This window comes from Heteronotia binoei, chromosome 1 (assembly GCF_032191835.1).
Source record: "Heteronotia binoei isolate CCM8104 ecotype False Entrance Well chromosome 1, APGP_CSIRO_Hbin_v1, whole genome shotgun sequence".
NCBI lineage: Eukaryota > Metazoa > Chordata > Lepidosauria > Squamata > Gekkonidae > Heteronotia > Heteronotia binoei.
In genome coordinates, this window is record NC_083223.1 from 246753412 (window position 1) to 246766851 (window position 13440).

At 43.0% G+C, this 13440-nt stretch overlaps 1 protein-coding gene across 1 annotated transcript in view; it reads right to left on the reverse strand.

Moving 5' to 3' along the window:
• Positions 1 to 285: 285 nt before the first annotated feature.
• The window catches only part of RAB10 (RAB10, member RAS oncogene family), a 49617-nt gene continuing 36462 nt past the window's right edge, over positions 286 to 13440 (reverse strand). Inside the window, exons 3-6 of the mRNA XM_060250690.1 lie at positions 8756 to 8894; positions 4090 to 4179; positions 3016 to 3117; positions 286 to 2586 (exon numbers count right to left, since the gene is read on the reverse strand). Of these exons, the coding sequence (XP_060106673.1) occupies positions 2503 to 2586; positions 3016 to 3117; positions 4090 to 4179; positions 8756 to 8894 (415 nt within the window). The 3' untranslated portion in view covers positions 286 to 2502. The remainder of the gene's footprint in view (positions 2587 to 3015; positions 3118 to 4089; positions 4180 to 8755; positions 8895 to 13440) is intronic.

The window sequence follows — 13440 nt, forward strand, 5'->3', positions numbered from 1 at the left end:
TTCTTTTGGCTAACAATAACTGTAAATATGGATTCTTCTGAGAGTGGCAAAGTGAATATGACTACTCGAAACAAAATAAAGGAACAGGGATGTACATACTGATGCTAGGAGGCTGGTACACTTCCAGCCATTTGCTGTCCCTCCTTTGGGGTTTCGTCTTTAGGCAGAACTGCAATGTGTTTACAAGCAGCGACGATATTAGACAGAGAAACAGGCATACTTTACATACTCTGAGAAATTAATGAGACTCAGATCACACTTCAATATCAACAGAAAAAGACCAGCTAGAAATATTTCAGTTTATTTAACTTGTTAAGTAGAATATGAATTTTTAGCTAGTAGTACCAGAGAGTGGACTGTTTTTGTTTGTTTTTTAACTGCTTGGTGCTTAATGAACACAGTTTTTACAAAGGATCTCAAAGAGATACAGGCGGGCCAAGCCCCAGGAAGCAAATAAGCGCATGTTTTAAACAATGATTATACAAAAAAAGTGATGCATACTCCATATTCCCTTTTTTTTGATAATGTTAGAAAGTGCAGATCTGAAAAGGTAGGAATTTCTATTTACAATGCTGATCAGTACATCAATATGCGAGGAACAAAACATTTGTTGATTTGTCACCTCAAGTCCCAGGGTTTTGCCCTTGCTTTAACAGCCACTCAGCTGGGAAAGGTTAAACAAGCACAGAAAGACAGACTGTCAAGCACAAGAAAAAGGAGGGGAGCATTACTACACTGGTGATACCAGATCAAGATGAAAGTTCCAAACACTTTCCTTTTATGAAAAATCATTCAGCATCACTGGTTGTTTTAATTAGCACAGAGGACCTTTCCTAAAAGTAAGTGCAAAAAGGTCCACCTCAAGGTCATCTCTGGAGCATGTTTTCTTAAAAGAGGAGTGGGTGGAGGAATGCAGGAATTTTTTTTTTTGCACGAGTCCTCCTGGGGTATGTGTAGGCAACCAAGTGGCAGGAAGAATGCTGTCCTAGCAAGGTGTGCAATATCAGCTTGAGGCTCAAAAGTAAGAATCCCTGCTCTCTGACCCCAGCTATGCAAGAAGTGAATGAGACCATCCCTTGTTTCAAAGCAGGTATCGCACTGATGAGAGGAGAGTTAGAACATCAGCTGGGAAAGCCAATCACATACCCAAGCTCAACCCCATCAGATAAAGCTTTACCCCCCCTAAAAAAAGCTAGGGTTCTGGGTTTTTTGCTTACCATTCCTCAACATCCATTGAAAGAATTAACAATTGCCCATGGTTGTAAACAAGGGATTTTTTTATTATGAAGAACGTAACACAGAAGGAGAGCATTATGGGGGGTGGTGATCATCTTACCCCTTCCCCCGCCCAAATTTTAAATATTTCCTGGGCTACCAAGTCATCTGCCTGGAACAGCAAACAAGAGAACCAAATTCATATTTATTTAATGGTTGCTGATTTGGGAACCACATGGCATACACGAAGAAAAGACAGCCACATCATCCTCCATAGAAAAACTAATGCATGCAATTACCGCTTCCATTACCATAGACCCCAATGACTGGGGGGGAGGGGGGAGAGGGGAAGGCATAATAGTAGGTCTGACGGTTGCTAGACAAAGATTAGATACTTTTTTTTTTTAACCTCAGAAAGCTAGATCAGTGCTTTGTATTTAACTGGGCATACATACTGTACTGCTGTCTCATAACACATCACACCATTTTTTTTAAAAAAAACACAAAACTGGCATGCAGGCAACAAAAAAAGAAAAAGAAAAAAAACTGCTAGTGAGAAAGAAAATGACAGCAGATACTGGTCAGAGATTAAGCCTCCTAGGAAAAAGGAGACACCAAGCGGGTTGGAATATCTTGCTCTAACCCCTTTGTCCTCAATTCACTACATCAACCACAGTAAAGTCATGGCAAGAGAGTTTAAATCTTTTTTTAAAAAAATGTGGCATGATCAATTGTGGATAGTAAATCTCCTGCTCATATTTCAACCAGAATACGGAAAGGGGGGGGGGGGGGGGAGAACCAAAGTTCCTTTCCACATAAGGCACAGGACAAAATAAACCCCATTTACATACTCAAGGCGAATGATTATTTTTTTTTTTACTGATGCAAATATAGTGACTCAAGCACATTATTCATAACAAAAACCCCACTGTTGTACAAAAGAAACCGTTAATGCTAAAGTTTTATTCTCGTATAATTTGCAGGCTGGAGCTGAAATGATTGCTCTAAGTTTTAATGTTAAGACCGGACTATAATACAACCAGAATGTGATGCTGAGTTGGAGCTGGTACATTTAAAAAAAAGGGGAAAAAATTCAGACATGATTTTCTTTTTAATACAGTTTGTTTCAAGAACGTTATAGTCAGCGAGCTCTCCTAAAACAGAAGAAGAATAAGGGTGCCGTGTTAAGATGAGGAACGAAAAAAAAAAGGTTAAAATGGGCAAAGTGGTTTACTCCGCAGCAAGAAGAGGAGGGGTGGTGGATGGCGCTTGGTGAGGGGAACGCATTCAGCAGCACTTGCTCTTCCAGCCTGTCACTCCTCCTCCACTGCTGATATCTACATTTTCACTGTTGGGCTCTTTTACAGGGGTCTACAACGAAGAAGCAAATACAGGAGTTACAAGTCATCCCTGAGATTCCCACAGCTGTTTCTCAATCACTGGAAACACATCAACTAGAAGACTTAGATAAATATTTTTCAGAGCACTTAGTGCCAAGCTTTTGTTTCACGTTCTTAAGGAAACAGAGCAGGAGGGGGCAGGCAGAAGCCATACTGAAATAAAATGGTATTTTAAGTACACAGCCATGTTCTCATGCATGCTGATTTCCAAGAGATTTTGGGAACACTGAACCACTCTTGATTTTAAGCGTATGGTCTCTCACAATGATGGCCTCGAGATAGGTTACTATTTGGGGGGGGGGGGGGGGAGATGGAGGCTGACATGACAGCTTATAGTTTCAGGGGGTGGATTTTATATACTGGGCCACAATATCTCAAAGCCAGAAATTAAGTACGTTACCTTTCGAAGAATGTCTTCTGCTAACGTGAGGAATGCCTTCTCAATGTTTATATTTGCTTTTGCACTAGTTTCGAAAAACCTAATCCCATGCTCCCTTGAAATCTAAACCAAAGTGAGAGAGAGAGAGAAAGAAAGAGAGAGAGAATTAATTTGGTAAACACTTTCTGTAGCTGGCACATTTGGGCAAAGGGCAACAGGGCTGTCGCTGCCCTAAGACTCCCCACCCAACAGTGTACAGAACATCATTTAACCAGAGCAGCAAAAGTCAGACACTCATAATAAAATATAAAAGCCAGTCTGGCAATTAAAGGGGTACCCTTTCAAAAGAGGCATGCCTTGCACAATGCAGAGAATGGGGTTAGCATGCTGAAAAACAAGATCCCATTGCATTAATATGCTGGCTTTCTAATGGGCCTCCAGACTGTTCCCCAGGGAACCTGTGGGAGAGAGCTCATCCTGAGGGGTAAAGGAGGAGAGAAACCATTTAAGAACATAAGAGAAGATGTACTGGATCAGGCCAATGGCCCATTCAGTCCAATACTCTTGGTGTCACACAGTCAAACCCCAGCTGTCATCAGGAGGTCCAGCTATGGTGCCAGAAAAAAAAATTGAAGGTTCTTTCTGTGACCAGACTAAGGTGGAATATTATAAGACGTCAAAATCAAGGAAGAAAATATTCAGTCCCATTCATTTTCAACCAGCTTCATATCCTGAGTTTTTTTGTGTTTTTTAAAAAGGAAATTACAACCCTGGGTTTTTCACACCTCACTATAATAGCAAAGGGACAATTCTGCAAAGCAAATGCAACAAATCTACTGAGTTTAGTTAGAGAGCTGCTGGGTCTGTGAAAAATTTCCACACACGCAAGTTCACTGCAGCTTTCCAGCCCTAAGCTGCCACACCTCAGTGCACATTCAAGTGAGGTCACACCACGTGGCAGCTGCCCTCTGCACACTTCCAGGTAAGATTCTCCCTAGCAAGCTTGATGATCAAAACAGAGGTCAGAGATTTCTCATTGGTCAAGGGGAAAAGTCTGGCCCATAGCCTCCTTGCCTCTGGACAGATAGCACTCACCTGCTCGCCTTTTGCTTTTGGTACCACCCTCTTGTCTTCCATGTCACACTTATTTCCTAGCAGCATCCTCTCCACATCTTCATTGGCATGCTAGAGAGGAACCAGAAAACACATCTTAATGTCTGCACTGAGCACCATAGCAATTTGAAAGCAGAAATGAATTTATGTAGGTATGTACAGGTCACCAGATCCTGCAGTGAGAGCCAGTTTGGTGTAGTGATTAAGTGTGCAGACTCTTATCTAGGAGAACCGGGTTTGATTCCCCACTCCTCCACTTGCGCCTGCTAGCATAGCATTGGGTCAGCCACAGCTCTGGCAGAGGTTGTTCTTGAAAGGGCCGCTGCTGTGAGAGCCCTCTCCAGCCCCACCCACCTCACAGGGTGTCTGTTGTGGGGGAGGAAGGTAAAGTAGATTGTGAGCTGCTCTGAGACTCTTTGGAGTGGAGGGCGGGATATAAATCCAATATCATCATCATCTTCTTCTGCAGTGTCTGAGGACCACACCTTTTACTCAAGGCTATCAAGTATTTTAAGGCTGCTGAAACCTTTCAAATAAGACAGTCAAAATATTCTATGGCAACTGAAAACTGTGTGGTAAGAGAATCAGATGCAAACAGTCTTGACCAGTTCTTTGCTAAAGAGCTTTCAGTGCCTTAGAAATGTATTTTAAGGACACTAAGTTATTTACTAGTTTCAATGAAGTTAATTTCCTGCCTCATTAAGACATGTATCACAGCTGTGTGCCTTTCCAGAGGCAAGGGATGGGTGATTAAGTCAACAGTTGCTAATGTGCTGTATAATCTAGCTTTCCTGAAGGAGAATCAAAGTTGTTTAGAAAAAAACCCAGTTTAGAAACACTTTCATGTTGGCAATACAAGCAATCATATGGACTCCCTTAAGCCCTTAACTTAATCAGTAACTGGCACCGGAGCAGCACCAGAAAACCTCTCCTATCTGCATAGTCCTATACCAGCTCCTATTTGAAAGCAGGAATGAATTAACCCCCTCCCCCAAGTTTGCCTCAGCTCCATCAACAAACACTGTGAAAGGTTAGGGGCTCAGCTACCCAATCACAGCCACTAGAAGTTAAAGAGACTGAAGTCAACTTAAACTTGGACTAGATGACCCTGCAGGTTCCTTCTAACCCCATGATTCTATGAAACTACCTCATACAAATATGTACAGGAGGCTAGTAAAGCTCTAGTTATGCCTAGTACTCAGCAGAAGTGCATTCAGCAAATGGCCTTGATGCGTCAACTGCCAGGATGCAACATGAGCTTGAATATGACCCTGCTTCAAGCCTTGGCTTGCCAAGCATTGAGGACACACAATTACCTGAGTCCAAATCTAGGCACCTCTGCAGTTTGCACTGTGGTCCTGCTGTGTAGCAGAAAGAGAGCCACGAAACAAGCATCTAATATGCTGTAGGATGCCACTCAGAACTGGGAGATGTGGGAATGACACACGTAAAGGGATTTTTTTTCAGCAAATTCCCAAACATTTAAGCAAGACAGGCAACCTGACTGACCTAACTTTCTAATTTTTGGAGGGGGGGGGAGAAAGAGGGAGGTTTTACTAAGAAGGAATGTCTCTTATAGTAGTATCTACCCCATGCACCATGCTAATGGCTTGCTCCATGACAGTTCTGAACCATACCAAGCCACTAACTGCCAATGCATCATACCTGTTGAAGTACTGTGTTGTCAAGTAAGACTTAGAAGTCTGAAACAACTGGCAGGAAATTAAATGTGAGGGCAGAATTGCTATTACCAGGTAGCTAAAATTCAACCAACAATTCCAAGGTTACCAAGCTGGTCCCATTGGCTCCCAGTTCTTCAGGCTGACAGCTCACAAGTATTTATTTATTTTTGTTAATTTGTAGTCCGCCCTTTCCCATGGTGGGCTCAGGGCGGATTCCAACATAGTAAACCATTAAAACTAACAATAAACAATCTGACAGATAAAAAGTAAACAATAAAAAGTAACATCAGGTCTGCCCAGTGTTTCCAACTAAGCCTCTCCCTTCCCTTGTGGCCTAAATGCAATGCCAGTGCCTGAAGCCCTGGTCTTTGCTTACTTACCCTATACCAGGGGTGGCCAACGGTAGCTCTTCAGATGTTTTTCGCCTACAAGTCCCATCAGCCCCAGCCATTGGCCACGCTGGCTGGGGCTGATGGAAGTTGTAGGCAAAAAACATCTGGAGAGCTACCATTGGCCACCCCTGCCTGGCAAAACTGCAGTTAAGGATGGGACTCCACCAACTTCCATGAAAAATCATAAGCATGGGGCAGTGATAACTGTGGTGGTAGCAAGGGGTGTGTGTGTCTGCTGCAGTAATGGAGGGTTCATTCCAAAATTCAGTTACTTAAATTTGCACTAGACTAATAACAAAAAAAAGATTCCACCAGGAACAGTGTGATGTGTTTTTGCTGAAGGCTCCAAAATCAAGATTAGCCTCAAGCAATGCTTCTAAAAGGCACTGTTGTGAATTATCACCACCCTCCTCCCTTATTTCTTCCTACTCCTCCATTCTCTTCTAAAATCTGTAATAGTTTAGATGTTGAGAAGTCTGTTTAAGTAATACCTGCCATATAAATTCCAAGCATGGACTACCTTCTGCCTTGTCAATTTGCTCAGCAGCTGAGAACCAATGAAATCCCCAAGGGTGTCAAACTCATTTGTTATGAGGGCCAGATCTGACATAAAGGAGACCTTGCAGTGCCAGGTCATGTTTGGCCGGGCTGGGCTGTGTGTGCTCCCATTTAAGATTAGGCAGCAGAGATAGAAACTTTATAAAGGACACAGACGATTAAAGATTTTTTTAAAAAAACTTAAAGCATGCTTAAAACAGCACTTGTTGGTCTTAAAGGTGTTTTCTTTGTATTTCTCCCATGGGATCCAAGGAACTGGGCAAAAGAAGCTCTGGCTCTTTCCTTCCTTCCCCAGGGAACCAGAAGGGGGAGGAGCCTCAGCCAACAGAAGGAAGAGAGGCTTGGCTCAGTAGCTCCAATGTGCAATTGAAAGAACCTGGCAAAGCAAGCTCTGCCTCCCCCTCCTTCCTCCCCAAAGGAGGAGCCTCAGCCAATGGAGAAAACAAATGCTTTACTCTGTAGCTCCTGTGTGATTGAGCAAGCCTGGCAAAGCAAACTGTGATGCAGAAAGAAGCAAGAGAGAGGAAGAAGGAAGCAGATGACAGCCAATTGCTCAGGGACCTGATGGGAATTCTCTGAGGGCCTGATTCGGCCCCCATGCCCTACACAATGACTACTGAGGGGAACAGTATGTTTAGCGGCCGTATCTCCACTAAGAAAATCTTTCCCAAGTAAGTATCACCTTATGTCAATGTGCTTCCTTCTAAGTGCAGGGAGAAATCTGTCCTATTCACTTAAGCAAGGGGTGGCTTTTAATAAAAAACAATAATTACAGGGGGAAAAAACATGTAGAGGGAAAAAACAGGTTTTAAAGCTACTTCTGATATTGCATAGCCTAACTTCAATTAATCTTGGTCAATTAGCACTAGCTAATCTAAATTATCTGCTGTTTGGTTTTATTTATAATTGTTCTAAAGATGGTCAGAAAAAGGAGAGAAAGACATTTTAGTAAGCAGAATCCATTTGAATTTTCCTGGAGCCAAACACAGTGTTGAGTCCCCTGGCAGTCCTCTTTATTAGCCACTGCCCGCCACAGAGAGCCCATCTGGATACATGTCAAGGATGATGAAGTAGGGTGAAAGAGAAAGAAGCCAAGGAGGTTCAAGATTAAAGCATTAACTGATGTCATCACCTAGAGAAGCCCTTGTGCTAACTACAGCTCAGTCATTTTCAGTAACGGTGTTGGGTCACCTCATCCAAGTGCCCTGCACTCCAACCTCATGAGCACTTCTATACCATTAGTATTACTTGGGTATCTTAAGCAGATTATTCTCCACTTTACATAAAAGCAGACATTAAATGGCTTCTTGTTGTTGAGCAGCACCGTGCCACCACTGTAAGTGGAACCAAGACCCAGAAGCCTGTTACCAATACAGACTCCTTCCCATTTTTATATTCAAGAACAGAAAAGGTGACCTTCATTTTGGAAGAGGCTGATTAAATTCAATAGTCATTACAAGGATGTTCATATGTCTAAGAGTCAAACTATTACAAAGAAGAAGAAGATATTGGATTTATATCCCGCCCTCCACTCCAAAGAGTCTCAGAGCGGCTCACAATCTCCTTTACCTTCCTCCCCCACAACAGACACCCTGTGAGGTGGGTGGGGCTAAGAGAGCTCTTACAGGAGCTGCCCTTTCAAGGACAACCTCTGCCAGGACTATGGCTAACCCAAGGCCATTCCAGCAGGTGCAAGTGGAGGAGTGGGGAATCAAACCCAGTTCTCCCAGATAAGAGTCCGCACACTTAACCACTACACCAAACTGGCTCTGAAAGAGCTGCAGAAACCCAAAGAGGCTGCAGAATCATCTGCTGTGTATATTTGAAATCTGCAAGATTTCAGCTCAAAGATGTGTTAGCTACAGAAGCTCTTTGCTGAATCTTCTTAATCAATCAATATGGTCCCTTTTGCACTTCGGGGCACATGCAAAACGCACATCCCACTCTGTTCCAGAACGCCGCTTTCTACTGTGCAGTCCTTCAAATGCACTGTAAGTACTGAATTTTCGTTCTTACCTCATCTATGTTTCTGAGCCATTTGCTGATGTTTTCAAAGCTTTTGGCATTGGTGATGTCATACACTAGCATGATTCCCATGGCACCCCTGTAATAGGAGGTGGTGATGGTGTGAAACCGCTCCTGTCCTGCTGTGTCCCTGTGAAGAAAAGCAAAGACACATTCTAAAATACATCATATCCATACCTTAGGTTTAAAAAGTTCAGCCAAATAGCAATATTAGACAGCCAATAGTTACAAAAACTAAGTTCCACTTCAGTATTGTAAGACAGTAAGAGAAATGATTGTTCTTTAGTACAGTCTACCTTACATTTTGGGAAAGATAAACCACCCTGTAACAAAAAGTCTGCCAAGAAAATTTTGTGATGTGATATCACCCCATGGGTCAGTAATTACTCAGTGCATGCACAGGAAACTACCTTTAGTACAGTCTACCTTACTATTTCAAGATCGGTCTACTATAGGATAGGTCTCTGTACACCTCCCAATCTCCATAAGAAGCCCACTGAGTAAAACTCAGTAATAAATGCTGGAGGGAGGAGTGAACCTGACATAAAGGTCCTTTTGTCCAACCACCATTAACTTCTGAGGTTCCCTAAATTTTCTGGACTGCAAGCAGATTCACATATACAGGTGCAAATCTAGAACACACAAGTCGGAGAAGCAAAAGCTTCCGAGTGAGGGCTGAGTAAATACACACTGCGTCACTCTGATGTTTATTTAAAACATTTGTATACTGCAATTCCAAAGCTCCAGGCAGCTCATGAACATGCAACGTAAAATTCACAAACAAAACCCAGGAACCTCTTCATACCTATCAGAAGGCAGTGAGTGAGGATGTTCTATGGCTCTGGTATCAGTGTAGGGAAGATAGTTCCTTGGTTATCTAACTTTGTGCAGTGAGGAGCCTCCATCACCATGGACTCCAGGGGTGTATGTGTCACTGTGAACTCTGTACACAGCATCCCAGAGTCCCTTGCAATCTAGAGGTCCTCCCCTCCACAGAATGCTCATAATAACTGTCATTTTACTAATATAGAAACGAAGCCCAGATGGCAGCTCCAGTCTGTCAACCAATTTCAAACCAACCCAGAATTACTGTACAAGAACACAGCATGTATAAATAAGCAGCAGAGCTCCACTTGAAGGAAATTTCTCTCACGAAGAACACAGCATTAAACTGAAGTGGGGAATCAAAATTACCTGACCATACAGGCACCCTTTCTGCCTGGATTGGAAACAGAATAACTTAATGAATCACAGACACAATAACAATTTGCAGGATATTCTCAGCAAGCTTCAGGGAGTGAGCTGTCGCCAGATGATCTGCAGGTACTGTATGTGCAATGTTAAGCCAAAAATCAAACAAACAAAAACACACCCTAGTGAAGACTTTCTACATGACGACTGAAGACAGTTCTACCACAAAGCACATGAGGTGCTTCTCCACTATCCTGGTCACAAGATTTTCAAAAAACTCACAGAAAGCTGTTCTATATAGGTCTCAGGAGTCCCCATAAAATAGGCACACTGATCTCTTAGTGGGCAACTACACAGGATAGGACAAATATCTTAGTCATGTACTGATGGAGGGGCTGCACTGCTGAAGCACCAATGGAAGATCCAGCAGGCAGCCTCCAGGAGGAGGAGATGCATGACAGCTGCCAGGCTCTCAGCCTGTTTTGAGGCTCACATCTGGAGCAAGGTATACGTTACCCATCAGGCTGCTCCTGTGCCTGCTGACCTTCTCTCTATGGCTTTGATGACAAGAGAAAATCAGTCCTCCAACCACCATCTCCTTGGTTTTGGTCTGCTAAGCTTTAAATGCCCCAGGCACCCCTCCTTGGTGGTCCTGCCCTCCTCGTTCTCTTCTCACAAGGCTTATAAGCCTAATGAATCTGGGTCCATCCCTTGAGCCTCCTCTATGGAGCTCTCTGCTGCCCCAAGGTGGCCTCCTAACACACTGCCTGTAGAAGACGGGGGCTGTCTGAAAGATGGGCAGTGTGGCCTCATCCAACAGCTGATCAGTGGCACGGATCTCATCAAGACTGTATGCATCTCCAGCTGCACTAGATTTGATCCTGGGGATGCAAGGCGAATCCTCACCAAGACAAAGAACTGGGTGGTTCAGGAAGCCATCCCTGAAGTCACTGCAGTGGGCTGAAACCCCCCTTCCTTGGAGGGTGAGTTGTAGGAGGCTGGAGCCAGGGCTGCTCCTGCCCTCTGACATCACCTTCTAGCTGCATAATCAAAATTAACCAGGGGAGAGACACCACCACTCAGTGATAGAGCACCTGCTTTGCACACCAGATTCAACTGAAAGTATCTCTAGTTTAAAAGATCAGTGTAGAAGGTGATATGAAAGACTTTCATCTGGAGAGCTGCTGCCTCAGCAGACAATGCTGATTGTGATAGAGACCAAGCGTCTAACTCCATATAAGGCAGGTTCACATGTTCCTTTGAAAAGTGTCCAAGCTACGCCAATACAGCAACACACTTCCCCCATTCCCTGCCGCCATACCACACCCATCCACTTAAGAAAGACTATCATCTCCATACCTATTATTTAAGCTACAGTCTTAAAACAGCCAACCTGTCTGCACCACAAATGTGGCAGGTTGGAGCTTTATGAACATTATAAACATTAAGGGGGGGGGGGAATCAAAGCAGTAATACTGAAACAGCAATAAGTTGGAAATTCTGTTGTAAGTTCAGCAACCGCCCAAGGGAGTAATGCTTTTACCAGGGAAGCAATTTTGTTATCGTAATGCTCTTATATTAACAGCAGGAGGATCATGTAACAACTATAATGCACTGCAATGCCATGAAATGCTAAGTAGTCCTTCCTCCACTGAAGGGATTTGTTGTCTTCAGCAATGAAAGCTTTCTTCATTTTCACTCATGGAATTTTACCAGAGTAGATCTATTGTAGCCTTTTAGCAAGTTAGTGACATTCCTGTTGGCTTTGCCCAAGTTCCTCCTTTCTAGAAAATTATCAAAACAATTTTGAAATTAGAAAAACTATTCACTAGTTTTTAAAAATTCCCCTCTTTCTCTTTATTCACACTAGGTTAAAGAAAGTACTTTCCTTACTTGCAGCTTCTGAAATCTCTTTTCAAACCAACAACCCGAGAGAGAGAGAGCGAACAGAAGTGTGTGGGTAGCCAGAAAAAGCAATCATTACAGAAAAAAAACATATATAGGGAAAAAACAGGTGAAAGGTTTTGAGAGAAGATAGATACATGGGATACTGTCTCACAGGACTATGCGCAGAGGTGGTAGAAAGCATTGTCAAGTAACAGCCAACTTATTATGATCCCATAGGGTTTTCAAGGCTACAGATGGACAGTGATGGTTTGCCTCACCTTGCCTGCCTGTGTGTAATAATCCTAGACCTTATTTGGAGGTCTCCCATCCAATTCTTAACCAGGGCCAATCCTGCTTAGTTTCCGAGAGCAAGCTAGTCTGAGCCATCGAGTTCAGGGCACTCTACGTGTAACACTTGGGAATGTATGTGGTGCAGAATTATAAGACATCTAGAAATAAAGCACATTCTGTTTCATAAAATGATACGTTATGTAAGTGAGAACAAGTTCTCAAGATTGTATGAAGGCACTTGTACTGCAAACTTCCAGTGCTTTCATCTGAGCCTGGAAGACTTTCTGCAGCAATCTCCTTGTTGATTCTTGCCATATTTGAACTCACAAAGCTGTCTTATACCAGAGATATTAGGGACAGAACCTGGGACCACCTTCTACGTTATACCACCGAGCAACAGTTCTTTTCTCTTTGATAACATTGTCTCCAGCACCTTTACAAAGCAAGCAACTGTTCTCTGCAACATTCACAATGCATTCCAACTCCATCATTAAATTAAAAACCCCTCATAATTCACATCCTCTTGAGGATTCGGCAGACACCTCATCTACAGAATTAGAGGTTCTAGTAGCCATTTACTGATCAACAATCATGGCTGTCAGAGAACATATACTACTAAGGTCACGGATCAGTGGAACGGCATGCATTTGGCATAAAGGTGACCCAAATTCAATCACTGACATCCCCAATTAAAGAATTCCAGCTCAAAGGCTAGGAAGTTTCACCCCAGATTCCAGAGAAAGAAAGCAGTAGTTCCTATGAGGTGGCGATTGAGAAAAATTGTTTTTCTCCATTATTGTTTACAAGAATGAAATCAAGTCTTAACAAAACTGTTCAAGGTGTACTGTGATCTGTCAAATAATAAGACCTGATCTCCTTGGGGAGGAAACTTCAGTTTAACACTGGGATGCTTTTGCTAGGGCCTTTACTGATGATTTCCGTAATATGATTGGATTTAGAAGCCAGTTTGATCGCAGACCCTGCTTATCATGGCTGCACAAAGAATTTTGGTTTTGTTTTATTGACTGATGTGGAAAGGCTTAAGCCACTGAGTGATGTGAAGCCTGCCATCTGCAAAACAGATCCTTGACCCTCCCAGCCAATTTAGTAATGCTGAGAGAAACTAGAAGTACTTCTTGGGAGGACTATGAAGTCTTCTCTGGTACAGAGAAAATACCCTTCAGTCTGAAGGTGGCAGTGGTCAATCCTTTGTTGAAGAAGACTTTATTAGCCAAATAATCTCTGGCTGATTATAGGCCTGTTTCAGATTAGGGATGTGCATTCGGTTCGGCCGAACCGTATATACA